This window comes from Penicillium waksmanii, assembly GCF_028829765.1.
Source record: "Penicillium waksmanii strain IBT 27052 chromosome Unknown utg000007l:1.0-4314555.0:1.0-4317578.0, whole genome shotgun sequence".
Taxonomy (NCBI): Eukaryota; Fungi; Ascomycota; class Eurotiomycetes; order Eurotiales; family Aspergillaceae; genus Penicillium; species Penicillium waksmanii.
Window position 1 is genome coordinate 3,543,458 of NW_026643253.1, and position 26,113 is coordinate 3,569,570.

The window sequence follows — 26,113 nt, forward strand, 5'->3', positions numbered from 1 at the left end:
TATGAATTCACCATGCATTATTTATAACTTTGGAAGTTTTATTAAGATACTCTTGATTGTAGGATGTCTTGATCTGGGCTTAGAAAATAGTAAATGAATGCTCAGGTGGTACTACTAGTACGTTCAAGTTCAGGTTTCAACCTTCAAGCCCTGGAGTTGGAATGTCTGATCGATGTATATTGGCTGTAGTCTTGTATATATATACTGCTACCTATTAGTAGGTAGTACTAGTGAGTTGGTCCTCCAGAGTAGTTGACTAACCTTTTGAAGAACCTTGAAATCCCTCCGCCCATTTCAAGTTCTCGTTTAGTACTGTATTTATGAAGAAATGACGTGGGATTTCTTTCTTAAGTCTATAGTCAAATTAAAAATTTCTCCAGCTTGAAACAATGCAACTATCGTCCAACTCGTAGTATGTCTTGAGCCTTGCCCCAGGGCGGTGAGGACTCGGGCGCTGTCCATTGGTTTGGAACATTAACCGCCTCCCCGTGCAAGCAACGCTCCCGAACCTGCGCATCTCCTAGTTCTCACTCAAGAGGTGCCTAGGTGTGTGTTGACCGCTACCTAGGATGTCGGAAGCTTTACAGGATACTGCGGCTGCTGCGGAGGAGCGCACCGGCACTTCTCCAGTGCCGTCGCCGCCACAGGCCGTCGTCGAGCAGAAACCCGAGACGCAGATAACAGCAACGAAAGACCACGATAACGACGACCAGGATACCCCGGAACAGGAGGAGGACGAGGAGGAGTTAGAAAACGACGACGAAGAAGCCAAAAAAGAAGATACATTGGCGCCCCCCTTGCCCGACGAAGTCCCTCCACCGCTCCCCGATGAAGCGCCGCCTGGTCAAGGCGAGGACGATGGCTGGGAACCCGTGTGGGATGCCAACAGCCAGGCATACTATTTCTTTAACCGAATCACTGGAAAATCACAGTGGGAGAACCCTCGCGTACCCACCGAAGAAGCTCCAGCTGCAGAAGAACCTTCGGAGAAAAAGGCGCCCATGCTTGGTGGTTACAATCCCGCCATCCACGGTGACTACGATCCGACCGCATCCTATGCGCAGCAGTATGAAGAACAAACACAAGAAACTGGTGGCCCCGCGGCTGATCCGACTGCCGCGTATGCTGCTGCCGGTACATTCAATCGTTTTACTGGTCGTTGGCAAGCTGGATCAATCAATCCGGAGAACCACAGCCAGGATAACAAGTCCCACCGACAAATGAATGCATTCTTCGACGTTGACGCTGCGGCCAATAACCATGACGGGCGGAGTCTGCGGGCGGAGCGAAGCGCTAAGAAGCTCAGCAAGCAGGAGCTGAAGATGTTTAAGGAAAAGCGAAGGGAAAAGAAGGAAGAGAAGCGCAGAGCATGGTTACGGGATTGATTTGTTGGCATGCTACCCTTATCACCTCTGCTTCTACTCTCATACACACCATTCGCATCATGGGGCTTTTGATACCTTTCACACAGGGCGTGGGTTTTGACGGCGTTTGCGGTTTCTTGGCTTTTTCTGGCATGCGGATAGAGGCAGTCTTGCGGAGCCGCAAAGGCTTATACTGCCTTTTTTTCCGCATTTGTAACATTAATATTAAGCACAAAATCTAATTGGTTGCATATACACATAGAATTCCTGTGACAAAATTAGCTTTGCACTTTCTGCTCGAGATGATCTCATAACCCGACCTTGTGTCTCTAATCTCTACTTAAGAAATAATTGACTGCGAGTCATACTAGATTACAATAGACATATCGCACCGAACCCGACAAGAAAGTCTCAATGACAAGCTTTTAAAATTTTATAGATGGCCCGCCCTAAACGGGCAACCCCGCCATAAAGTCACGTGCGGACCGATATCAAAGTTTCTGCGGCGAGGGAAGACTTCACAAATTCAAGAAATTTCCAGGTTGCGTCAATCACAAAAGGTACGAGTTGTGAGTGTGTGTCCGTTATACTCAAAGCATGCGTGTTATTATCTATTTCAAGCCCAATCCCGATCAGAGTGTGGTAGAATGGGAAATCCAATGCATCACCGATCAGTGCTCTTATCATACTACTGCAATCGCGGGGATCCTCGCGATTGATGACAATATTTGCATGTTTGGGCCGTGAACCCTTGACTCAGATCTTACTACTCTCCATTAAATTTCTCCCGATTTGATCTTTACACCCATTCACTTGCTTATCGTCCAATTCATCTACTGACACCCCGCTAGCGCATATCGAATTCTTGTCTGTGGCGGCAGAAAAGATCAACGGTCCACTTTTCCACGAAGAAGGATCCGGCACTGAAAAATAAGTCTAGTTAAGACTTCTTAAATCATGGCCTCCTTTGATTCAAAGCCCAAGCCTACTGTGCCCATCGCACTCCCCGCCGAGTCTATTGATGACCTCATCTACGATGCCCGCGCAGGCGATCTGGAGGCCTTGACGGCCGATGTCGCCAGTCTTGCATCTCAAAATAGCTGCCCCGAGGCTCAGATCATTGCATCTGCCATTGATATGGAGGACGAGAGCGAGGGAGGCACTGGATCTTGCGTGTTGCATTTCCCTGCCGCTAACGGCAACATTGGTATGTTGAAATGCCCTTTAATCAATTTCTTCGAGTGTTCATGCATACACACTGTGTGCACGCATGATATATAAAGTATGCATCATGCTGACTCTAGTAGAAATCCTCAGCTTTCTTCTCCAAAAGCTCTCCGCAGGAGACGTCGCCCAGCGCACGACTTTCATCAACCACACTAACCACTCCGGCAACACACCGCTGCACTGGGCCGCCTTGAACACGCACCTGGAATGTGTCAAGGCTCTTGTCGAAGCTGGTGCAGATGTCGCTATCAAGAACGATGCCGGCCACGATGCCGTGTTCTTGGCTGAGCGCGCTGCTTGGTCTGCCTCTGCCGAGGTTGTCGAGGAGAACGAGAACGGAGACCAGGAGATTGAGATGACCATTGGCGGAGATGAAGGTGAGGCCCAGGGTGAGGGCGAGGGCCAGCAGTCGGCTGGTGAAATGTCTGCAGGCAGACAGGTTGTTGAGTGGCTTCTCAGCTCGGAGAAGTCTGCTGGCCTGGAGAGTGGTGCCAAGGAGGGCGAGAGCTCTGCATAAATGAAGTTCTGTGTTAACTTGTTTACGGATTACATTCTTCTCAAAATTTGGCAATATCAATAGACAAGGACTGGTTGTTTTCAGCTGGTTCAAAAATACTTTATCTTACTTCGTTTCTAATGAAGACGGGAAATCTTCTTTTATTTTCTTAAGGAGTTCAGATTGGAAATGCCGCTAAGTGCGAAGTTCTATTTTTGTTTAAGCCTAAAGGTATGTATGCAATATTCTACAGCCCAAGACCAGCCAACCGGACGCCCGTCTATAAAAACATCATGCATCAATCACGTCGGACTTTTCTCACCTTGCCGTCCGCATTTTGTGGCGAGGCAGTCTTGGTATCAATCTCCCTAACCTTAGCATCAAATCCAACCTTGAAACGCCGATCCCGCCAGACAACAGTCACACCGCCGTACACAGCAATGAGCCAGATGGGCAATGCGAGAATTTCCCGGCCTAACCAACTGGCAAACCACTGCAGGAAAGTGCGACGGGTCGTTTGAGAGCGGCATTGAACGGGCCGTGCAAAACAAGGCGTGTTGTCATCCAATTCGATTGCTTTGGCAGAGTGTAACTTAACGTAAAGGGTCCAATCGACTAGAATCCAGAACGCCATGCCCAAGGTAAAAAGTGCAAAGAATGCGGACCAAGTGGACAAGTTCAAGCCAAGCTCTATTCCTTTGCGCTCCATGTACGGTGCCAATGCGGTCGTGACGCCCCAAGCGCCGTACATAGAGCAAACAAATGACTCGGTACCAGGCTCGACAAGTGTTGCGAGCAAGACGGTGAATTTGCGAACGCGAAGCCATCGAATTCGACGCGCAATGTATCCACGGACACTCATGTTTGCGACGGGTTGTATTGCCAGGTCTCCGAAGACCATGGCGTGTTTTCCCCAGTGCTCACCGAGCTCTTTTTCCTCACGCACCTTTCGGCGCCATAAAAGATCCCCGATGAGGTGGTCTTCGCAGATATTTTCAGAGAAGTAATCGATACCAGGATAGCGGGGATCGGGCTGGGCAGTCGATGGCGAGGTAAGATAGTCCAAGTGGGAACGTCGGAACATGTTCGATTTACCCACAATGCACGGTGCGACGAGGACAGTGTTTATGGCGGTGTACATCTTCGCGTGGGCGGATGAGAGAAATAGTTCCTCCAGACGACCACCTCCGGTAGCAAGCATGCTTGCCAGCCCGTCTTCTGGCCGGCTAGAGGATAAGGCGATCTCAGCTTCCGTGGCCTCGGGACGGGCATCCAAGAGCGCTTGTCGTTGCTCCGGAACATTGCTCTCCCCCGTTACATCCACGGCCAGAGGCAGGTGATGCACAAACTTGTATTTCTTGCCGGGGGTGGCTCCAGTTCCACATAATTTATCCACCATCCGGGCGCAGACTCCCTTCCCAACCCAGACATTGCAATCGATAATCCAAATGATATCACCTTTTGCTTCACGGTAGGCCCGACTCATGTTCCGGACCTTGGGATTCGGTCCAAGTGCGTACGAACCAGGCTCGCTGCTCTGCAAGAGGGGATCTTCCTCCTCAACGTAGACTCCCGCGTCGACATCTGGGAAATCGGTGATCAGTTTACAGAGAGTTGGGTAGGCTGGGTCCTTCCGTGACTCGACGCAGAGGCAGACGGTTAACTTGTCGCGCGGATATTGCTGTTGAAATGTCGCTGCGAGACAGTCGTAAAGATGTGGCTCAAGACCCTTAACAGGACGAATCGCGGTGACATGGGGGGGCGTTGGGATCGGACACCAGATGCGAAGGGCGCGGCCGGCGCAAGAAGTGTCTCCATCTGCAATGCCGAATGAGGGTTAGCTAGTGGTCTAGTAGCCCCTTATGAACGAGAGACAAGCGGAATTGAGCACCGGGGTATAGTGCATACATCTGGAAATAGCCCAACGCGCACACAGCCAACACGGCGATGTACCAGATCAGACCAATCCAGCCCGCCGCGACAGACACGGACACAGCGCCATCGGTGGGCGATTGGAGGAACGGCAAGGTCGGCACTAGCATGAAAGATGGAGGGAGGGTGCCGGCAAGGCGCACATTCTAGGATTGTGGACGAGGATAGAGAGAAAGTCCAACTTCCGTTGGGTTGGTGGAGGTCTGCGAGCTGCTCAGCTCGGATGCGACGGATTTCTTTTTGCCGCACCGCCGCCTTCAGGTAACACGAGGCTATCAACACGTTTTGTTTCGTGGATTGGAGTGATCTTACTCGCGTTTTCTATATTCTTTGGTCTTCTTCTCCATCACCTTTATTTGGTTATTCTTATTTTCTTTTCAATTGCGCTCTTTTTGCAACACTCTGCTTTTATGCTCCCTTGCTGCTTACAGTACACCGAGGGACATCATACACATACCCAATTGGACCTATCGAGATCCCGCTATTGACCAGCCCGACGTGATTCATAGAGAGAAAAATTGATTTGAACAGCTTGCATATGTATTTCAGATCGAACGAATAACGGAAGTCTCCCTATTCCAGCTAGAAGCAAAAACGATTTCCTCCATACCCCATAACTCCAAAATTCCAAATTAAAACCAAAAGTTCATGTAGTAATCTCACGTCTTCTTCTTCTTTCGTACTAAGCCTGCGTTGAGCACATTCACAGGAGCTGGCTGCGATGGAGCAGCGAAGATTTCATCTGGCCCACTTGGCTGCAATGCACTATCCTCCATGTTGGTGCTTTGACTTCCCGACTTCTTTCGCTTGCGGATGAGGCCGGTATCGAGAATATTGTTTGTCGTTGCCGTCTCAGCATTGGTCTGTTCAGGAGAGTGGGTGCCCACAACCTGCTTGCCCCATGTAAGCTGGTCGGCAAGATATGCCACCTGGTCGATGTATTCCTTGGTGCTGGTGACAATTTCTTTCTCGCTGTAGAGATGATCTAAAACGCCATCCATCATAATTTTGTAGTCGGTATCGCTTAAGATGACTTGTCCACGTCCGGCTTCGGGCCAGTAGAATGGATTTGTGTCGGTGAATTGTGACGTCGAAGGCCGGTCGAAGGAGGACGGCAATCCTTCTGGGACTTCGAGTAAATCTTCCGAAGGTGTCGGTTCTGTGGGTTCACTTGGCGATGCATTGTCCGTCTTTGACTGCTCAGGGGCTTCCTGGACCGATACATCATCAAAGGAGGACTTGGAAGTATTCGTAACGGTAGAAATAGTCGGTGCCGATAAGGTACTGCGTGAGCGACTGGCCATAGTTGTCGAGTTCATCAGGCCAGGAGGATTGATAACAAGCCACAGGAATCCAACTAAACGGCCGGCCGAACACTCTTGCCGGAAAGACATCATCTCCCAGAACTGGTCCAAAGACCGAACGCTTCGCCACATGCCAGTATTTTGAGGGGCGTCACCCTCACCCTCCGCTGGCTCGGGTAGCTCATCGTCCAGATCGATCAGGAAGCGCGTTTTCGGGTCGTCTGGAAGCCGGGGAATCAAGCACCGCGGTGGAGCCGAGGGGTTATGAACCATTTGCTTGAGGGGATAGCTACTCAACCATCGTGGACGGTCCTGAGGGTCCGATTTGGCAGTAGTTGGGAAGAAAGTACGGGTTTCAAAGCGATCACACCCCGGGACAATCAAATAGGCTGTCGCAGATGCCTTGGCTGCTTCACCCATTTCACTCTGTTGCTTGGAGTCCTGGGAGACGGACTCAGGCTCATGCTCACGGAGAATTGGATCGACTGATCGGCACCACCACTTGATAAGGCCGCGATCATCGAGGACATGCTTTTCGGCGTTCTCGATGCTACCCGGGAAGAGGTACTGGTTTTGGGCGCGTGCGAACAAAGATATCACTAATCGGACCCCCGGTCGCTGATGTGTGCGTGCCAGATATGATAGAAATGTGTTTGTGACCAGTCGCAGTACTGATACCTTATGGGGTAGCTTAAGCAAGTGCAGTAAGCCCGTTGAGTCGGCCTTAGAGACGAAGATGGTCGTTAGGTGGGCCGTGGTATAGACCAGCACCTCCATGCCAAAGACAATGAGCTCCGCACCTCCATGCTCTCCATACTCCTTCGGTGCATCAATTGAGACCGACAGGAAATGATTTTCACAGAAAGTTGCCTCTGTAGTCTGGCCCGGTGCAGCTGCAAACAAGGCTGCCGAAGGGGCGGGAGTGGATGAAACATGACGGACGGTGATCTGGGCACCGGTGGGGAGCACCTTGGCCAACAAATCCCCCAGATCTCCCTCCGCTGCCATTGTGCACCAATGAGATTGACAATCACGCTGCGTTGGATTGAGAAGTTGTGGAGCTGCTGAATCAATCGTGCTGCACTTTTCCGGTGCAGCACGATCACGTGAACGACGAAGGGAGTGGCTGGGAATGAAGAGATGAATAGTAACCAAAAAAATAAGAAAATAAACATTTGATGCTTCTTCCTTATATTAAAAGTTTGAACCGATGCATACTATATCCGGTATTTCAGAGGGACTGACTGTAGTAGTACGAGGAAACAGGGTCAACTGAGCAGCTATACGGATCTGCCGGCCAGTTCTGGGACAATACAAGCTTGGCAAAGAAGAACTTATAGAGCATTTTGTGTATTTTCGATAGTTCTTTTTATTAAAAAAGGACTAAATATAATGCTAGTACTAAGAGAAATTAAGTTGCGCGAGAGTAGCAGGAATTAATTATTCCATGAGCATTTAGGTCTCCTGCCCAATAATAAATGTATCTTAAACCTTAGAACGATATCTTATTGAACCAGCAAAAGGACTCGTAGATTCGGTTTGGCTACAAGCTAATGACTTTCATTGTCATAGATTCACTATCGTCATTGTGACTGTGCAGTGGGAAGAATAAGACCAGAAGGGCTTTCATGATTATCCCCCGTAAGTCCCAAATTGTAGCAAGGTAGATTCAATACTCATAGGCGTTGGGATCTAATTTAGAATTTATTTTCTCCAGCGTATCAAATGCGTTGCTGTCGATCATGACCTCCAATGACTTTTCACTGATATCGAAACCACGATTTTCACCGCAACACCCACACGAAAAGGTGCAGTGGCCGATACCAAGCTCACGTACGGAGCTCGTTTTACAGTGGCGTTGCAAAAATTTAAAATCTCTTTTTGACTGTTCTCTTCTCCGTTTTATAATGGTAGGCTATAGTTATAGACTTCAAACTTTTGTAACGTAACTGTACATTCAAGATTTGTACATCATCCCCAGTCACGCTTACAGTAGCCTCCGCGGCCCACACAATCGTCGACGAAAACTTGATGCATATACCATCGTGAATGTTATCTCCAAAGCCCATATCCTCTCTGAAATACTAGTCATCTCTTTCAGACAACTGGAACTTCCAATACGACCATTTATCTTGTAACTAGTCATCCATATTCTTTCTGTTTCCCAGCTTTGGGCAGTAGAGCCATCTTTTTTTGACACATTTTTCAAAGTAGCCACTCACCTGTGGATTTCAAGTAAAATGCTCCAATAAAAGCTCAAACCCTAGGTATCTTCACCTGGGAATCAATTGACTCCACATAGAGACGCCTCTAACTGGGCCTAGTTAGGCCGAAATATGATAAGTCCGACCTCTACTCCATACGGAGTAGTCCGAGCTCCAAGGTTTCCACAATGGTTGCTTTGCATAGCCCTGCTTCCTGAAACTGTTTTAATAGGGCTGGGTGAAATGTCATTTGCTTGAACCCACCGCTGTTGGAGCAGACATACTGGGGATTCCGGCCCCAAGATGCGGTGGATACTCAACAAGCCCTGGGTACATGCAGGCTCGGTTAAATCGATGTTGAAGCGTCCATCCGTAATCGTAAGCCCATCACACGATCGTTTCTAGTCGGAAAGCCGACTGTCCGAGTGCCGAGATGTTTTACTCATTTACCCCCCCCAAGTAATCTCTTGAAGGTGAAGATCAACATGCAGAAGTCCAGTCAAAAGCCAAGACGGCACACCCCTTTCTCCACCGCGTCGGGCTTAATCCACGCCGTCAAAGACCGAAATGTGTCATTTCTACAAAGAGTAAATGCGACGAGTGCGCTTGCGCTAGGGCCCTAGTAAAACTGCACAGAAAAGGCCGATTCTGACAGATTTCGATCGAGTATGCATCGTACCACTATATAATCACGCCATCAGCCCCCAAAGTGTAGCCATTTTCACGCTCGCTCATTGCTCCCAGCCCAATTAAGCTTATTCTACATAGCCCTATACCATCCATCTCCTCGATCATGGCTATCCCCGATACTCCCCAAGCGGCCAGCGCTAGTCCCGCCACTCCTCGCCGTTTACTACTCATCTCGGTGCCCCGCACCGCTTCCAATCTTCTGTTGAAGATCTTAAACATTCACAATCAACCCCAGTTTCACACCAGCCCAAAGGGCGGGTACTTCTTCTATCCCGCATTCGTATCTGCGGCCCAAAACGGCCATTTGGCCAAATCACCGGAGCAATGGTCACAAGAGGATAAGCAATCCGTGAAGAAGGGTTTCCAGGGATGTCTGGATGCTCTCGAAGATGAGTCTTCGGTGGCGCAGAAGGACAACAAGGCCATGTTTGCCAAGGAACATGCATTCTGGTTCTTTAACCCGGCTGCCCTTCATAAGATGAGGACTGGTTATGAGGACCCCGAGTTTTTCAAAGAGCTCCGGTCGGATATGCCCGAGGCCTACGGCCCGAGCAGTTGGTCTCCGGCCAACGAGACCATCTTGTCAGATGAGTATATGCAGTCCTGGCAATATGCTTTCATTATTCGCCACCCAGCTCTTTCCTGGCCATCGATGTACCGCGCGATGTTGAAGATCGCCAAGGAAGGGTACATGGATGAGGACGGGATCAAGGGCTCGTCCTTGACGAACATGACCATGCACTGGTCTCGTATGTTGTACGACTGGTGCCTGGAGCAGCCGGATATTTCGGTTGCACCACCTGTGGTAGATGCTCACGATCTCATCCACAGCCCAGAGATCGTGTACAAACTTTGCGAGCAGACCGGCCTTGACAAGAGTGCTCTGCAATTTGAGTGGGATGGCAAGGATGAGCAGAAGAAGTCCGATATTTGGGCTTCTCCCGAGTCTGATGCTGACCAAAAGCAGCGTGATTTGCATCGCCGTGCTGCCTCGATCATGCTCTCGACCTTGGAAGACTCTAAGGGTATCGTCAAGGACAAGGCACCCGTAAACATCGACATTGACGCTGAAGCGGCCAAGTGGAAGGTCGAGTTTGGCGAGGAGATTGCTCAGATGATCGAGAAAGCCGTGAGGGATTCCATGCCTGACTATGAGTACCTCAGGGCTCGTCGAATCACTGTGTAATGCCGACCTTGGGACACTGCGTGTCCTGGTGAACGACAAGAATGAACTGTACATGTCTAAAATATTATATAATTGTCAATAAATCATTTCCACTCACTCACCAAGAGCATGCATTCAAGTCGATACGGATCCCTTTCCAAGGTCCCGTTGTATCGATCAATCGATCGAAATAGTAGATGTCATGTTTTACATGCATGCACGAACCGCAGAAGCCAGATACCAAACGTTGCAAGTCATGAGACGACGAAAAATAGATTTGTTTAATATAGACAGATAATAGTACACCATTGGATATGCAAAAGAGACCACGCTTAGCCTTTGTCCAATTACCGCTTGTTTCCACCCAGGAAGGCCCTCTTCTGGCGGATGTAAGCAGCCACAACATTCTCGACACTGCGGCGGTCGTGCTTGCGGGACCTAGATAAGCGGATTAGTACCATAATAACGACTAAGGTATAGGTTAGGTAGGTTGGAAGATCGACATACCGCATGTAGAACAGTCTGGCGCGGCGAGGCTTGCGCATGGCACGCTGGACGATTTCGACACTCTGAATATTGGGGTTGAAGATCTTAACGGACATCTCGACACCAACGCGGGTGAGCTCATTCCGCAGCAAGACGGAGGTGTCGATGCCGCGCAGCTTGATGCTCAGGACGACGCCGTTGAAAGGGTCGCCGTTCTTGAAGGTAACTCGGACAATATCGCCGGGCTTGACACTGCGAGCGTTTCGCCGGTAATCAAACAGAGCCTTGCGGTCTCCCTTGGGATCGAGAACTGTCATTTGCGAATCGGTAACACTGGCGACTGGATCCTTGCAGGCAAGGCGAGCAGACGGGGGCGGAGGGTAAACCTTGACAGGCTTGGGGCCTGGAATTGAATGGCACAATTAGCAAAGACGAACCTGACGGATTATTTTAAAGACCAAATACACACCATTTTCCGGCTGCATGCGCTCAGGTAATTGTGATAAGAATTGCTTGGGGAGGTTCGGAGGGAGAGGAACGCGCTCGGGGCGCTGCGAGTAGATGGACGAGATGAATCGACGACCAATTTGCGGCTGAACAGCTTCCTGGGTCTTGAGCAAAGTTCTCAGACAGCCCAGCTGCCGCATTGTTGGTAAGGCCGCCATGGTTGTGATGTTGCTGAGAGAGTTGACAAAGTCGGCGTTGAGTTTTGGCGCGGACCGGCAGAATTTCCGCCAAGCCTCGACGTTAGTCCCTCGAGATTCTTCTCCGCCTCCTCTTTCTCGCGCATCCACGTTTTGCTGGCCATTGAAAACAGTCTGTTGAGTGACTGTTCTTTGCTGCTGTGAATTAATTGACCAAACCCTTGCTACATCGTCTCTCGCCATTATTCACAACCCCTCCATCATGGCGCAAACTGCCATGGGTAGGCTCTTTCGCTGGCCGGGCGCCCTCGGCCAGTCGATGACCTTTTCCCAAGTCCGCAATTATTCTGGATCAGGTAGGCTATTGATCCTTTGGTTTGCAATTGGCTCTTGTCCATTTTCTAATGTTTGATTTTTCCCGATATACAGCTGTGCCGACTTTCACCCCGACTTCCTCCGCCGAACTGGACCAGGCCCTTGACCGATTCCGACAACAGCTTTTTATTCCCTATGGTCTTCCCAGGCGGCAACGGAGAAGCATGTTCCAAGAAAAGCATGCGCAAAGGCTAATTCACGAACCCATCACTGTCAGCATCGGCGAGAATGAGCAGTTCACTTTGCGACCCATGAAGCTCACCGATCTGCCAACCAAAAAGGAGGCCCTGAAGGTTCTCAAGCTTATGGAGGCTGCCAACGATTACAAGAACCTCGTTCCCTTCATGGGCGGCCTGGGATCGGCCGGCTTTGTTCTCAATTCCAACCAGTGGGAGCACCTAATTCGTGTGACCAACAAGTCTAGCAAGCTTTCTGTCATGCTTCAATGCGCCAAACAACAAAGCCGCACCGGCCTGCAACTACGCGGAATCGACCTGAACAGACGCTTGTTCTTTGAACTGCACACTATTGCCCAGAAGGCGGAATACAAGGGCGAAGAGGTGAAGAAGGCCATGGGGTTTGCGAAGCAGGCGATCGAATTGATTGAGGCAGACCGCTACGTGGACAAGAACTGGAAGCCTGCACCGACTAGTGACCCTCTGGCTCAACCTTTTGTCACTGGCACTTTGCTGGAGCTCGCCGCTTCCCGGGCGATCAACGAGTTTGGTGGCAAGGATGAAACCAATGAAGTCATCAGCGCTGCCCGGAAGCTGGTCCATTCCAAGCTTTTGTCCCGAAATGAAACTGCCCCTGCTAGTGAATATATCGGGGACCAAGAGAAGTGGCTTCAGGAGACAGTCCCGATCTACAATGGACTTCGATTGAGTCTCTTGGTCCATGGCATTGCTCTTGACAAGGAGCTGCACTCGTCTCTTACGTCCAAGCTTGCCAAGGTCAAGGCTGCACTCGAGGAGCAGATGGCTAAATACTCTGCTGAGGGCGCGAGACGTCCATTCAGCTATGATACCTTCCAAGCTGCGCTCAAGGAATAAAGGAGCGAGAGTTGCATTTGCGTACGGGTTGTTTTGGCTTTAAAAGCATGTATATTACCTTCATTCCAAACTCATTGGAGTTGGTCTTGTATTTCATAAAATGGAAAATATCGACTTGAATTGAGCATCGCCACTGGCGCTTTTTGTTAGATGAATCCCCGCTGGGCGCTGATGAAATATTTCAAATCCTGAACTAATCTTGCTAATCATCAAATGGCAATCCACCAATGATTTTCATATAGGATGGATTGAAAGAAAATGCAAATTCCGAAGGTACAATGTCCCGACGATGCCAAGTGAAACTAGCTCAATTCCACTGTGTTGTCATTGCTGATACGGACACGGGTGGGCAAAGTAGTTTTGCCCCCAACAACAGCGGGACCAGCGACAGTAAGCTAGAATAACGAAGAAGTTAGACATATTACAGAGAGGCGGTACGGATATGAGAGATATTGTAAGCTTACCTGGCCTTCAGGCGAATCGTCCGACCCTCCGTTCTCAGAGACATCGGTCAGTGTGATTTCAGTGCTACTCAGCGGAGCGCCGAAGTGGGCAGGTCCACTAAGGCATCTGTAGTCAAAAATATTTGTTTGAGCAATGGCACCCGCGATGCCAGGCCCAGTCAGCGCATATACAATCCGAGCATCGGTGAAGATACGGAGTTCGGTCAGCTGCTCCGAGGTGAGGCGAACAGAGGGATCGGCATCGACACGGTGGGAGATACACAGCAAGCGCAGGTTGTCCAAGGATAATTCGGCGGTCGGGCCAACTCGACTAATTTGGCTGAGAATGTTCTTCGATGGCATGTTGCCACCATCCAAGGTTCGTGCCTGCACCCAGCGACCAAGCGAAGAAACAGGTCCAGTGTGAGGCTTCATGACACGCTCATGATAATCGGACATGGTGTGGGAGGATGCGACGATCACAGTAGGGGAGATTCCAAGGGTGGCAAGAGCGAAATCGACATTTTCACCGGCAACTGAGTTAAGGGCGATGGAGGCGTTGCAGTAGAGTGCGTTCATGATTTGTAGCAGGGGATATGAGCGAGAGAGGGAGTCGATGGACAGAACGAGATCAGACGGGGTGAAGCGTTGGTTACGAGGGAGTGCAGAGCCCAAGGCCGCGAGAGCAGAAATTAGGTTCTGCGATAGATTTGTGAGCACCACCATTGTTAGAATCACTAGGAAAAATAACAATAACTTACCTCTGACTGGAAATCGATAAATTGACCAGACGTAGAGGAGGACGGCCACACAGTATTTACAGCCGGAGCCGGAGTAGTTGGATCGTATTCGGGAACCTCAAGACCTGCCAGGTCCTTGTGCTCTTCAACAAGTTCGTGCCAGACAACAGCATTCAAAGTACCCTTGACCTCCTCAGGAACATCGTGCCAGTCCATATGACGGTTGCCGTACTTCGCGACCCAGACGACGAGGTCAAGCTGCTTGTTACCGTTTGCGACAATAGACAGGTCAAGTGATCCAGCCTCGGCAATCAGGGCATCAGCCTTGCAGGCTTGTAAGTGTGCAGACAGAGTCTCCGCAGGCAAGTTGTGGGGCACAATGACAGTCTTATATCCATAGAAGGAACCAGCTGAACCATTCAGATGTTAGCAGATAGTTTAGATAAACCATTGTCGGAGTATTTACCAAAGATAGACGTAAGTAGCTCGACAGAGTCGGTAAGACAAACAGCCACGGTTTTGGCATCAGACTTCTGCAGCTCCTTTCCAACTACATTCATTTCCTGGGTGACTTGAGACAGAGAATGCTCGATGGAGTTCTTGCCGAGCACGGTGAAGATCTTTCCCTGCTTACCAGATGCAGATCCATCAGGGTTCAAAGATCCGCGCAAGGCGGCCTTCCAAATATCACGCAAATCACCCCGTCGACCGGCGGTATACTTGGGAGTACCGGGATCCTTGACATTCAATCCAGATCGAAGCGGGAAGCCATATGGAGTCTCCAAGCAGCGGTATGTTGCGGATTCACCGGAGTTTCTAATAGGAGATGCAGTGGACTGGCGAGCGAGGAGAAATGGATGAACGTCGGGGTCCCGGGAGGAGAAGAGCGAATAAAGAGCGAAGGCACCGAGCAGGCCGGCGAAGAGGGTAGAGTATATGTTCCAATCAGCCAGCACATTTGACAGTGCGGCATCCACCTGCTCAATGAGTGACGCTTGATCCGCCATTTTATTGTCAGGGTAAAATGACCCGGATAAGTGCAAGTGACAAAGCAAACAATCCGATTGATGACAGACCACGCCCCGGATTATAGCTATGACGTTGAGGGGTTGCGGCGCGTGCGGTGTGTTCGGGTCCGGGTCAACTAGAATGCCGGGCGTCTAAATTCGCGTGTGCGGCGGCTTTTCGAGTCGTTCCAGCCACTTGCGATCACAACAGAGTCCCTCCTGAGCAATGACCATTTGAATCCCACCCCCTCCTTTCCAGACAAGGGGCAACGGCAGATATCAATGCCCGTGTGTCTCTACTGATTTTCCCCCTCCCCAATTACGCCCAACAAAGGTAAGTCAAGGTAAGTCCAATCTCGTTTCCGCGAAAGGTAAGTCTCGTGCCCATCCAAGCTACCACAACGATAGAGTACCCATTGACAAGGGCTTACAGTCTCTTTTGCTCGGAATAGATAGCCATTGCGCTACTTCACTATTTCGTCTCAATTCATCCCGCTCTTCTTGACCTTATTTCCCCACTTTCAACCGACCACTTCATAAATGGCCTCCCAATCTCTACCCTCGACCCCCAAACCCGCTACACCTGTTGTGGCTCCTGGTTCAGCGTCTGGCACCCCGGGAAAATGGCGGCATCCTCAGCTCAGCGAGATCGTGAGACGGCAAGAAGCCTCAACTTTTGGCGATAAGAACCTGAGGAAGCTCCTGTGGAACGGCGGTGTTTTGACCGGGACGTGGATATTCGGCGATCTCTTCAAGACCTAGTAAGTTAAGGGAGTTATACATTGCCATGGGGTGGAGATTCTAACAAATTTCACTCTAGCTCGCGTCTACTTGTCAGCGCCGACCCTAATTCCATGTACAACTACCTCCCGCTGTTTATTCTACAGCTTTATCTCCTTCTCAACGTCGGCTTCGCGCTGTGGCCTCTCTTGCGATCCAACGACGACTTCTCCGATATCCCCCTCACACCTACTCAGCGGGCACTTCTGGGTATGGACCCTAATGCAACACCACCTGCGACACCGGGGACAACATATGTGACTCCTCCGCGGTACCGGGTGTCTACCTCGCGCAAAGGCAGCCCCGCGAGCGCATCCGGTCACAGTCTCTCTTCTCCGCTCTCCGCAAACCCTGGATTGTCTGGGCGCCGAGTCTCGTCAGGCCCCTTCTCACCAGCATCGAGTCCGCTTTTCCACAAGAATGTCGTAAACGAGAGTGGAGCAGGTGGTGGCCGCAGACAGAGCTTTGGGTCATCTTCCCCCCTTGCTCGTAGTAACTCATTCAACAACTCGTTCAACCACTCCCTCGGCAACTCTTTCAGCACTTCCCTTGGAAACTCCCTAGGAACCTCATTTGGAGAATCGACGATGGCCCCGAGTACCCCTTCTCCTCTTGCCGGCAAACGTCAAAGCCTGGGACTGAGCAACAAATGGCTCTACGAGCGCAGCAGACGGTTGTCTGCAAGCAATGGCACTCTGTGATGTCTGAATCTCATGCCGTTGCTTTCATATTTATTTTTCTTCTTTTTTCTTCTCATCGGCTGCGTGGATAGGAGTTTGTAGAATAGGTCAGGGTTCATTAGCGCTCCATAATCAACAACAATATTTCCAAAGCATGCGCCTATTCCATAGTGAGGGTTGTAGCCATCCAGTACAAGGTCTGTGGGCCTACCGAAGTCTCCCAAAGTTCAAAATATACTAGTACCACTACTAATAGGTCTAGAACATCGCTCGAAGCAAACTTGAATTTGAACTAGTAAACAACGTTTGCCCGCAAGTAGATAGTAGGTAGCCCTGGAAGGCATAATTATAATCCATTCAGCCCCAACCTGGGAAGACATCCATAGATGATATTCAGAGCCCACTCCAAATCATTGGTTTCAGCTGAACCATAGTTTGAAGGCATCGTGGCTACCAGTAGGTACCTAAGTTTCCCTCGTCAGCGTTGGAGTACCTACTCGTAGTACTACTGAGTGGTGCCCGGCGCCGCCTAGGCGGCTCGGCAGATCTCCCATGTGTCCCCCAACTCCGCAAACACGAACCAACAACCAACTTGAACACTCTCGGTTTGGACGCCTACCTTCCTTCTTCAACCGCGGACCTTCTTAACGATTCCAACTGCATGACTCGCAGGCTGTGAGAAATCAATATTCCAAACAATGGGGGCCTCGGAGTCCAAGCTGGTCTTCAAGCAGGGTATCTTCCGCCTCTCTGAGGAGAAGGAGATCCCCGCAGATGACCCCTACTGGACAAGAGTACGTCATTTCTATCTCAAGCTGATTTTATGCGCTCTAATTCTGCGCAAGAGACATTCTAACTGACTATGATGGTAGTTTTGGGAGCTCCCTGAATCCACCGAAGATGTCTTCAGCTTATTTACCCCCGCCGATATTCGTCGAACGCGAGACAATGCCCTCTCCAACTTCGAAACGTTACTCCTATCAGTCTCCTCGCGTCTTATAGTCCTCAAGAATCATCCTTCGTTCCCAGATCCAGACCTGGCCCCCGAGCGCGATGCGCTCAACTGTATCCGCGTCCTTACTCGACTCCTCCCCTTTGTCTACGAAGCCGACCACCTCGAAGGATGGGAGGAGAAGTTCTTCTGGACACGTCGCATGAAGAAAACCAGACAAGCTCAGATCGCTGGCGAGGTCCTATTCGACGAGGCTGGGCTGGCGGACCAACAAGATGGGGATTCCCCCCGTTCAGAGGAATACGAGGAGGTGAAGCCGCTTGCCGAGGAGCTGATTGACACACTCTTTGACTTGCTATTTTTTGCGGATTTCACCATTCCAGTTCTCCCGACGGCGAAGGGCAAGATATCTTACTCGATATGGCAGAGTGGTGTTGGCTGCAACACAACGATGGGATCCAACAAGACCTTGGAAAGTAACCGGTGTGAGATTCTCCGACTTCTCCTCACCATGACCGGCAAAGCGATGTATCTACCGTCAAACACCCTCCCGGTTCAAGGCGTGAAAGCGATCACCTACATCACCACCTGCCAAGATAAGCAATCTGTTTTGACACTACTCTGCTCTCTTCTGAATACGGCCATGAAATACAACCCTGCATCATGGAGAGTTCCATACGACCATGTGGTCTGGAAAGATCCCAAGCAGATCATGGTAATATACAGCCTGCAGCTTCTCCTGGTTCTCCTTCTGTACCCTATTCCTGAGGATGGTCGTGGGGCCCCGCCAAAGAACTACTACCGTCATTACTACGGAAGATTACATAGACCCCAAGACTTCCAGTTTCTGGTGGATGGTATGACCAGGATTTTGAATCAGCCTATGCAAGCCACCGCTTCATATCTTCCTGGCAGCCAAAGATCGGTGAAATGGGCCCCAGAAATTCTGGTTCTGTTCTGGGAGACTCTGCAATGCAACAAGCGCTTCAGATCATTCATTATAGACTCCAACCGATCTCATGACTTCATTATCCTTTGCGTCTTCTATGCCATGGAGTACAGAACCGATCCTTCAAAGCAGGGCGTGGTGCGCCTGTGCGTATTCATTCTTCAGACAATGAGTGCAGAGGCGACGTTTTGTGAAAGTCTCAACATGAAGTTTGAAGCTCAGGAGACCTTGCCACAGCCTATCAGGCTGGTCAAATTCCGAGGCTCTTATGCCGATTTCCTGATCATTGTTCGTTGTTTCCCATTCTTGAAGGTTGAAATGATCTGCTAACCATATCCATTAGTCTATCCACACTCTCATGGCGACCAGCAAAGGAAAGCTCGATACTGTTTATCCAGCTCTCTTGATGATCCTCAACAATGTGGCCCCTCACATCAAGCGAATCTCACCCAGTGCCAGTTCCAAGGTCATCCAACTCTTCTCTTCAATGTCTACCCCCAGCTTCTTGTTGGCGAATGAGACAAATCACACTCTTCTTGCAGCGCTCTTGGACTTTATAAATGCAATTCTTGAGCACAACTTCACAGGTATGCTTTCTTATCTCATGTCTTTCCACCTCTGTGCCAGCAGCTCTAACGTTCCCAGAAAATTCGTACCTTGTTTATGCAATCTTGAAGTACAAGCAGCGCTTTGAGGCCGTACGGAAATTCACACTAGAAAGTGGCCAACAAGAGATCGAGCGTCAGAAGGAGAGGTGGAAGGCCGGAGCGGCCCCTAACGACACGCCCGCAAGCCCGACTCTTTCGCAATCCGAGGAGGATCTCCATCTTCCGTCGGGTGCTCGGTCGCCTCTTACCCAAATCCCGGAAGAGAACAGTGCCTTCGCGATCGGCGAAGATGACTCTGATGATGAAGGGCCACACACACCTTCTCAGTCTTCACCATCGGCACAAACATCTCGCAGGCCCTCAATTGCATCCACGACTGACGAGACCAGTTCGCAGCTGCGCGGGATGTCCGAAAAGGCTCGCGGCAAGAAGCCTGCCGGACAGCCGTCGTTCTCGCGCCAAAACAGTATGACTAGTCAAACTAGCATGTCTGCTCTATTCTTGTCATCTTCTACGGCTTTCACGCCCACTGTTAGTTGGGTAAGTTTTAGGGGTGGCACGGATTGCCGTCCTTCCATTTGAGTATTTTCGCTGACATTCTTAAAAATAGCTCGAGTCCTGGCTTCCGGAACTGCCCCTACACACCATCCTCACCATCATCTCCGCCATCGCGCCCCATATTCCCGATGCAGCACTACAGACTACATCCAGCCCCGAAGCCCGTACTTTGATCACCAACCTTCCGTCCTTTGCCGAAGAGCCCCAGGTCAAGGGTATCATCTCAGAGCCAATCCCGACTAGGGTTCAATCATTTGAATGGTCCGCTCTCTCGATGGGTTGGTATGAGTCTCTCCTGTGGGGATTCATCTTCTCCAGCGAGATGGTCGTCGGCACAGCCGCAGGAGCCACACCAGGAACGGTGGGTGTGTGGAATGGTACCGGGATTCGCTTATTCAGGGTGCAAGAGGCAGCCGCGCAAGGACCGACCCTGCTTGCTCCCAAAGGAGCGGTTGATGCAGTTGGAAGCAACCTCGTTCAGCGCATCGGCAACCTCAGTCTACGCGGCCGCAACTCCACGTCCCAAGAGCCACCGGCAAGGGGCTCATCTCCAAGTATTCGAGAGGTTTAGATGCAAGAATTATTGATGTACATAACACCGTGACCGTGACAGCACGATATGAACTTCCCTCTGGATGACTATGACCTTTCTTTGTATGGATATATAGGATTGTTATTTTTAATTTGATTACCATCACCTTCTCCTGAAGAACTAGTAGTTACCTCCAAGATAATAATATTCCACTAAACGAACTTGATGGTGAAGTTGCTCAGGTGGTCACCAATGCCGCCAGAGCACGTGCAGCGACCAATCCCGACACCGCATTTCCACATTCTTTCAAGTTGGTCTCGCGACTCCGAGTCTCGCTCTTTCTCTCCCTCCAATTGTACTGCCAAGCAAAAGCCTACTATTGGCATAACGCAAATATAGGAATTCCTGATTCCATACAGTATCGGGTGACAATCATCCATGATGTTTCTTTCCGTGTTCGCGACGCTTGCCGCTGGGGCCTTTGCCGTGGCTCCCGGCACCTCTAGCTTGCAGAACATCTTGAAAAATACCCACGCGAGCTATGACTATGGATACCCAACGGATATTACGAGGGATATCATACCGGTATGTTGAATTGCAGCATGGTCTCCTCGATGCATATCTTGTCGAGTCTGCGGGTATTCCGGTTTGTTGGACTAACGTCATGCGTAGATTCCCGTGCATTCCCACAAGTACGCGACCCTGGACCTCGCACCTCAAAATGATCAATGGATCCCCTTTCCGTGAGAAAATTTGCTCATTGGTAATTAGTGACTACTGGAGGGATAGGCCTTTTTATACCGGTAGGTGTCTGGCATTTTCTGTCCTTGTTCCCCTTCCCCACCGCTAACCAAGTTCTTAGGCCTGTCAAAGGGTTGTACATCCACCGAGGCGGATGTCTGGCTATACAACGGCACTCTCTATGTCTGTGTCTACGTGCCTTCTCCTGGATATGCGAAATCGCTAATTCTTGTTCAGGTCGGCCATGACGAGTCATCGCTCACGTACGAACGCACATTAGAAAACCTCTACATCAATCCGATCCTGGATGTACTGGAGCGCCAAAATCCCGACAGTCCATTCCTGACAAGCCCAACAAAGAAGTCAGTAACCCCGGCCTTTTTCTTTTTCTTTAAATGCAATTTGGCTGACTAGAGCGAACAGTGGCGTCTGGGACACCGATACTGCTCAAACACTCTACTTCTTCATTGATGTGAAAACTTCCGGCCACGAAACATTCGAAGCTGTCATCAAAGCCCTAGAGCCCCTGCGTCAGAAAGGCTACCTAACCACACTCAAGGGCGGTAAAACGGTGGAGAACGGACCAGTGACCATTATTGGGACAGGCGATACCCCCCTCGACATGGTGCTGCCGGTCAAGGACCGGGATTATTTCTTCGATGCGCCTCTTGACGCGTTGGCGGATTCCAAGTACCACAAGCTCGATCACAGAGTTTCCCCCATTGCCTCGACTAATTTTGTCAAGGCCGTCGGTCAGGTTAACATCGATACTGAACCCGTTCTTCGAGATGAGCAGCTCAAGGCACTACGCTCTCAGATTTCTCTGGCGAAGGAGCGTGGAATCGGTGCGAGATACTGGAATACGCCCAACTGGCCGGTTCGTCAGCGTAACCTTGTATGGAGGACTCTTTTACAGGAAGGGGTTGGGCTGCTAAATGCTGATGATCTGGATGCGGTGGCTTCTTTCTTCTGAGGTCTCAGGCGTCGAGATCGGCCTCCTTATACCTAGTCATCGCACAAACCCACACGCATTGCCATTTTATGGGCTTGGCCCAGGTACAGAACTTCTGTCAATAATTATCGGGGTTATTCCGCGCTGCGTTCCACCTTGGATGGTGTTTATTGATAGTTAAGAGATGGATTTGTGTAAACTTTTCAGACGACAACACATTCGCCTTCCACCTGGTCATATCGGGGTATCAATAAATCGAAGATTCGTTAATAATTCATTCCGGCTTTCACCCCATACATCCCCCGGTCATCGTTCCGAGGTGGGTGGTTCATCATCCAGACTTCACATTTGGACCATATCCTTCAACGGTCGGGGGTGTGCAGGCAGTTGCGGCACTTGTGAGGTGACAACTTGGCTTCGACATGTTGAATATTGATAGCGGCACATCTGTCATCCTCCCGAGGCAAATGTTTCCGGCATTTGACAAACTCTCCACCGATGGTGTGGCCACAGGTGTAACGAATTTGCATCTGGGTGCAGTAGTCTGGCCAACTGAAGGTTTCTTGATCACGTCTCTGATTAGCTTCTTGACACAGACAAATTGACATGTTGAATAATCCAGGTCTTCGTACCTTCGTTTTCAGCTAAAACTTCACTCGCCTCAGCGAGGTCCTTGGAGGATCGGGTAGCCATTGGATGATGGATTCGAGCTGTTTTGCTAAGCAGGGCACCTTGAGATTTGATAGAAGCGGTCGACTAAGGAGGAGAGAACTTGAAAGGGGTTGGGGAAGAAATCTGGTAAAGAAGGAAGATAGGAGAGTAGGAAGGTTGCAGGTGACTGAAGTGAATGGAGGAAAGCAGGAAGGTGGTAACTACTGGTAGTAACTACACGGCAGCCACAGAAGCCCTAGAAGGCTCCAGCCTACCCTAATAGGAGTGAATGAAGCAATAGATTAAGAACACCTGGGTATGTTAAGATGTACGTGGATGTCGGATTTCTTGATATCAGTGATATACTTGAAAGTTACGGGGAATGAGCTTGAGTACCACCGACTATCCTAGTTCAAATCCATCCCATCTTGATATTGAGACCGGAGCCCAAAAAGGCAGTAAGGGAAGAATGATTGAGTACTCAATAGATATACCGGAAACTAAAAAGAAGAACCCTGCGTTAGCGTGATCTGCATCTCAAATAGATTCTGAATAAGATAGAGACTTACTTCAAATTCTCCCGATCAGTCAAATCCAAGAAAGCAGTTGCATCCAAGTCTCTACCTTCAAGACCCCCCTCCATCTGGGACTGGATGCGATCGCGCTTCTGGTTCTCCCACCGAAGAAGGAAGCCCAGTATAGTGATGAGTGCCGCCTCGATCAAGTGGGAGACTATCATGGACCAGATTCCAAGCTGATAGGTAGGCCTAGTGCTCTTGCATTAGATACCTTCACTCTATTTCGTATGACGGGTGCAAACTTACGATTGATCCGTCTTATAGAAGAACGGTCCCGCGATATTTCCGGTACAATATCCCAGGAACAAAACAGCATTGGTGACAACCTTCTTTGTGTGTCCTAAAACTATGTTAGCATAAGTTCTCATCTGCAAAATCGCACCTGAATCAGCTTACCTGCGGTGTTTGCCACTTGCATACTCAGTACAAGTACAAAGGCGGCGTTATATGGCCCAGTCAGATAGTAGCAGATAAGTCGACCCACGCTTCGATCAACAGGTACAAATCGAAGACCAAAAGCACCGACAAGATTCGGAATAAGGAAGATGAGAACGAAAACGCAGCGGCGGTTCTCGAAACGGTCGTTCAGGTAAACGCAGGCCAAGATGGAAAGAGCGATGATAGCTCCGTACGGGATCTAATGATGATAGATCGATTAATTGTGGAGTTTAAGAAAATTCCAGTTCCTCCGATGAGACTTACTTGCATAAGAGTTGTCACCAAAGTTGAAAAGCCGAAGCCCTGGATGATGATGGTGCCAAAATTCGAGATCCCGCCATTGGGAACGTTGCCTATGGCGAAAGTTAAAACGGATTTGGAGGGTGTAACTCGAAGAAGGAGGAAACTACTTACAGACTACACCCAGAATGAAGAACATGTAAAGCTTGTAATCCATGAATGCTTCGAGAATCTGATATGGCTTCAGATGCTTGTTCTCCACACCGGTCTGGTTCTCCCTGATGCGATCAACGGCAATGCGTTTCTCTCTCAAACTCAGGCCACGCGCCGTTACAGGCGAATCAGGGAGAAAAATGAACATGACGATGCCCCAGGTGGAGCATAGAGCACCACTGACACCTGTTAGCGATTATTTCTGAGCAATAGTAGCAAGGACGGGGAATTCTCACATCACAATGAATTCGTATTTCCACGATGGCAGAGCTCCTCGAAGATGGCCAATACCATATCCCAATAGGCCACCGAGGGCGATTCCTATTCCATTGGCTGTATACCAGAGACCGATTCTGACCGGTTGCTCACGACGAGTATACCACATGCTGGTAATCAACATGAAAGCGGGATCAGAGCACGCCTCGGCAGCACCACCTAAGGCGCGAAGAACGGCAAGTGTCTCGAAGCTATTACAGGCAGCTTGGATCATGAGGAAGACACCCCTGAGGCCGAGGTCAGTCACAATACGGGTTCAATTATGCAGACATAGGATACTCACCACATGAAAATATTTGCACCAAGGTATTTACCTGCGGAGAAGAATTTAGAGGACTTCTACAATTGAAGCTGTGGGACAGGAGCAATACCGATCGGAAGTCGTTGCATCAGGAAATTGGTCGGGAATGCCCAGGCGAGAAAACCAAAGTAGAAAATACTGCTCAGCCAATTGTACTGAGTACCGTGGAGACTGAGGTCATCGCGAATTCCGAAGATCGCAGCGTAGCTCAATGTTGTCTAGAGCCAAAAAAAGACATCAAAATGTTGACAGTGATTTTGACGATAGACGGGTGTAAGGGCACCAACCTTGTCGATGTAGAAGAATGCATAACAGACAGCCAAGTAAGGGAGAATCATGAAATCGATTTTCCGTAGGACTTTCTTTGCCTCGGCAGGGTCAATGTCCTCGTGCAACTCATCTGGATTGTTGAATAGAGCCATCGCAGTGTCGCCATCGGCGAGCTTTGCAGACTTCCATTTCGACTGGACCTGGTTGCTTTCTGAATGAGATATGGCCGGGATGTCGACAATGTCTGTCTTTGAGCCAGCTGATGGCTCTTCGGTAGGATTGGTCCCCATTCTTGCGATTATGGTCGTTTCAGCTCCGCGATGAAGGATTAGAACTTTGATAGAAAATTTGGGGAGGAGCAATCGTTAGAAAAGGAGTGGCTCGAAACGGCGATATCTGCAAGATAAAGGAAATAGAGACACTGGTTAGGGGCCCTGTCGAGCATGCGCCTGCAGCGTCACACCTTGCCCGTGCTCATCTGCATAATCCACTCGTGTACTTCTCCCTTCAACAAAAGCGAAAGCTTAAGCTACCCCATGGGGCAAGCAGGCTCCGGCATCAAACAGCGGGGAAGGGCTCATAGACCCAAACTTGTCTCCACATCGACGCAAAGACGTCGTATCGTATGAGGGAGCTCGCGGAATGACGGCTTTCGGCTTCAATTTGAGTCTTGGCTGACGGCTATTGTTTAGGAGAAATCGAGGTTGTGCCGCGGTCGCTGCTAAGTTGCTGCGTCAGGCAGAGATGGCGTTGCCAAGAGAGTTTTCCGGCCGATAGATGCAGGCTGGTGAATCGTTGGAAGGATGGAACTGGGAAGTGAAAGTCATCGGAGGAAATCCGATCATGCGGTGATCTCGCCGGTTAGATGGCTGGTGGCTGGTGTTGAGCCTAGCTCTAACTCTATGGCTTTTACAATTCGCGAGTTGATAGGTCGAGCAGCTTGCCTCGGGGAGTTGAAATGCTCTTTGAGCCAATGTAGATCGCGCACGGGCAGGGTGAATGCGTGGGGGTCGTGGGGAATCCGGGGAGTGCGGAGAAAATCCACTTTCTTGGGGTAGAAAAAGAAAAGGAATGAAGAAGGATGTTCATAAGTCGGCTACTAGGAAGTTTACTTACGGTAGTGGGACTGAGAGTTAGGAAAGGTTGAATGAGTAACTTTTGTACTTGTTAATTATGTTGAATACTTTTATTATCCAGTGGCATCCCTTCAAAATTTCCTCATTTTTACTTTTCTTCCCTCTAAATATTATTCAATTCAATTTAAT

General features: G+C 49.8%; 13 protein-coding genes across 13 annotated transcripts; 7 read left to right on the forward strand and 6 right to left on the reverse strand.

Annotated features, from left to right (window-relative positions):
- Positions 1-569: 569 nt before the first annotated feature.
- N7481_008164 (WW domain-containing protein) lies at positions 570-1,385 on the forward strand (the record flags this gene model as incomplete). Its single annotated transcript, XM_057267383.1, has 1 exon — positions 570-1,385. The coding sequence occupies one exon, from the start codon at positions 570-572 to the stop codon at positions 1,383-1,385; it is 816 nt and encodes a 271-aa protein (XP_057121584.1).
- Positions 1,386-2,321: 936 nt separating this feature from the next.
- On the forward strand, positions 2,322-3,108 carry N7481_008165 (ankyrin repeat domain-containing protein; the record flags this gene model as incomplete). Its single annotated transcript, XM_057267384.1, has 2 exons — positions 2,322-2,571; positions 2,672-3,108. 2 exons carry the CDS (start codon positions 2,322-2,324, stop codon positions 3,106-3,108), a joined length of 687 nt encoding a protein of 228 aa, XP_057121585.1.
- Positions 3,109-3,385: 277 nt separating this feature from the next.
- N7481_008166 (putative ceramide glucosyltransferase) lies at positions 3,386-5,129 on the reverse strand (the record flags this gene model as incomplete). The annotated part of the gene is made up of 2 exons (XM_057267385.1): positions 3,386-4,905; positions 4,979-5,129. The coding sequence occupies 2 exons, from the start codon at positions 5,127-5,129 to the stop codon at positions 3,386-3,388; spliced, it is 1,671 nt and encodes a 556-aa protein (XP_057121586.1).
- A 549-nt stretch (positions 5,130-5,678) lies between these two features.
- Positions 5,679-7,331, reverse strand: N7481_008167 (H3 histone acetyltransferase RTT109; the record flags this gene model as incomplete). Its single annotated transcript, XM_057267386.1, has 1 exon — positions 5,679-7,331. One exon carries the CDS (start codon positions 7,329-7,331, stop codon positions 5,679-5,681), a length of 1,653 nt encoding a protein of 550 aa, XP_057121587.1.
- A 1,989-nt stretch (positions 7,332-9,320) lies between these two features.
- N7481_008168 (uncharacterized protein) lies at positions 9,321-10,403 on the forward strand (the record flags this gene model as incomplete). The annotated part of the gene is made up of 1 exon (XM_057267387.1): positions 9,321-10,403. The coding sequence occupies one exon, from the start codon at positions 9,321-9,323 to the stop codon at positions 10,401-10,403; it is 1,083 nt and encodes a 360-aa protein (XP_057121588.1).
- Positions 10,404-10,729: 326 nt separating this feature from the next.
- On the reverse strand, positions 10,730-11,755 carry N7481_008169 (mitochondrial 54S ribosomal protein bL19m; the record flags this gene model as incomplete). Its single annotated transcript, XM_057267388.1, has 3 exons — positions 10,730-10,820; positions 10,890-11,271; positions 11,338-11,755. 3 exons carry the CDS (start codon positions 11,753-11,755, stop codon positions 10,730-10,732), a joined length of 891 nt encoding a protein of 296 aa, XP_057121589.1.
- Positions 11,756-11,774: 19 nt separating this feature from the next.
- N7481_008170 (uncharacterized protein) lies at positions 11,775-12,939 on the forward strand (the record flags this gene model as incomplete). Its single annotated transcript, XM_057267389.1, has 2 exons — positions 11,775-11,868; positions 11,942-12,939. 2 exons carry the CDS (start codon positions 11,775-11,777, stop codon positions 12,937-12,939), a joined length of 1,092 nt encoding a protein of 363 aa, XP_057121590.1.
- Positions 12,940-13,241: 302 nt separating this feature from the next.
- Positions 13,242-15,129, reverse strand: N7481_008171 (uncharacterized protein; the record flags this gene model as incomplete). Its single annotated transcript, XM_057267390.1, has 4 exons — positions 13,242-13,334; positions 13,404-14,081; positions 14,144-14,532; positions 14,589-15,129. 4 exons carry the CDS (start codon positions 15,127-15,129, stop codon positions 13,242-13,244), a joined length of 1,701 nt encoding a protein of 566 aa, XP_057121591.1.
- A 540-nt stretch (positions 15,130-15,669) lies between these two features.
- Positions 15,670-16,610, forward strand: N7481_008172 (uncharacterized protein; the record flags this gene model as incomplete). Its single annotated transcript, XM_057267391.1, has 2 exons — positions 15,670-15,890; positions 15,950-16,610. 2 exons carry the CDS (start codon positions 15,670-15,672, stop codon positions 16,608-16,610), a joined length of 882 nt encoding a protein of 293 aa, XP_057121592.1.
- Positions 16,611-17,287: 677 nt separating this feature from the next.
- N7481_008173 (Hid1 family protein) lies at positions 17,288-20,227 on the forward strand (the record flags this gene model as incomplete). The annotated part of the gene is made up of 5 exons (XM_057267392.1): positions 17,288-17,383; positions 17,462-18,778; positions 18,834-19,077; positions 19,136-19,638; positions 19,709-20,227. 5 exons carry the CDS (start codon positions 17,288-17,290, stop codon positions 20,225-20,227), a joined length of 2,679 nt encoding a protein of 892 aa, XP_057121593.1.
- A 402-nt stretch (positions 20,228-20,629) lies between these two features.
- On the forward strand, positions 20,630-21,902 carry N7481_008174 (uncharacterized protein; the record flags this gene model as incomplete). Its single annotated transcript, XM_057267393.1, has 5 exons — positions 20,630-20,773; positions 20,861-20,931; positions 20,960-20,991; positions 21,051-21,291; positions 21,353-21,902. 5 exons carry the CDS (start codon positions 20,630-20,632, stop codon positions 21,900-21,902), a joined length of 1,038 nt encoding a protein of 345 aa, XP_057121594.1.
- A 341-nt stretch (positions 21,903-22,243) lies between these two features.
- N7481_008175 (uncharacterized protein) lies at positions 22,244-22,574 on the reverse strand (the record flags this gene model as incomplete). The annotated part of the gene is made up of 2 exons (XM_057267394.1): positions 22,244-22,443; positions 22,514-22,574. The coding sequence occupies 2 exons, from the start codon at positions 22,572-22,574 to the stop codon at positions 22,244-22,246; spliced, it is 261 nt and encodes an 86-aa protein (XP_057121595.1).
- Positions 22,575-23,097: 523 nt separating this feature from the next.
- On the reverse strand, positions 23,098-25,138 carry N7481_008176 (putative MFS allantoate transporter; the record flags this gene model as incomplete). The annotated part of the gene is made up of 9 exons (XM_057267395.1): positions 23,098-23,299; positions 23,357-23,450; positions 23,507-23,747; positions 23,813-23,901; positions 23,963-24,180; positions 24,238-24,504; positions 24,561-24,591; positions 24,649-24,796; positions 24,866-25,138. The coding sequence occupies 9 exons, from the start codon at positions 25,136-25,138 to the stop codon at positions 23,098-23,100; spliced, it is 1,563 nt and encodes a 520-aa protein (XP_057121596.1).
- Positions 25,139-26,113: the final 975 nt, after the last annotated feature.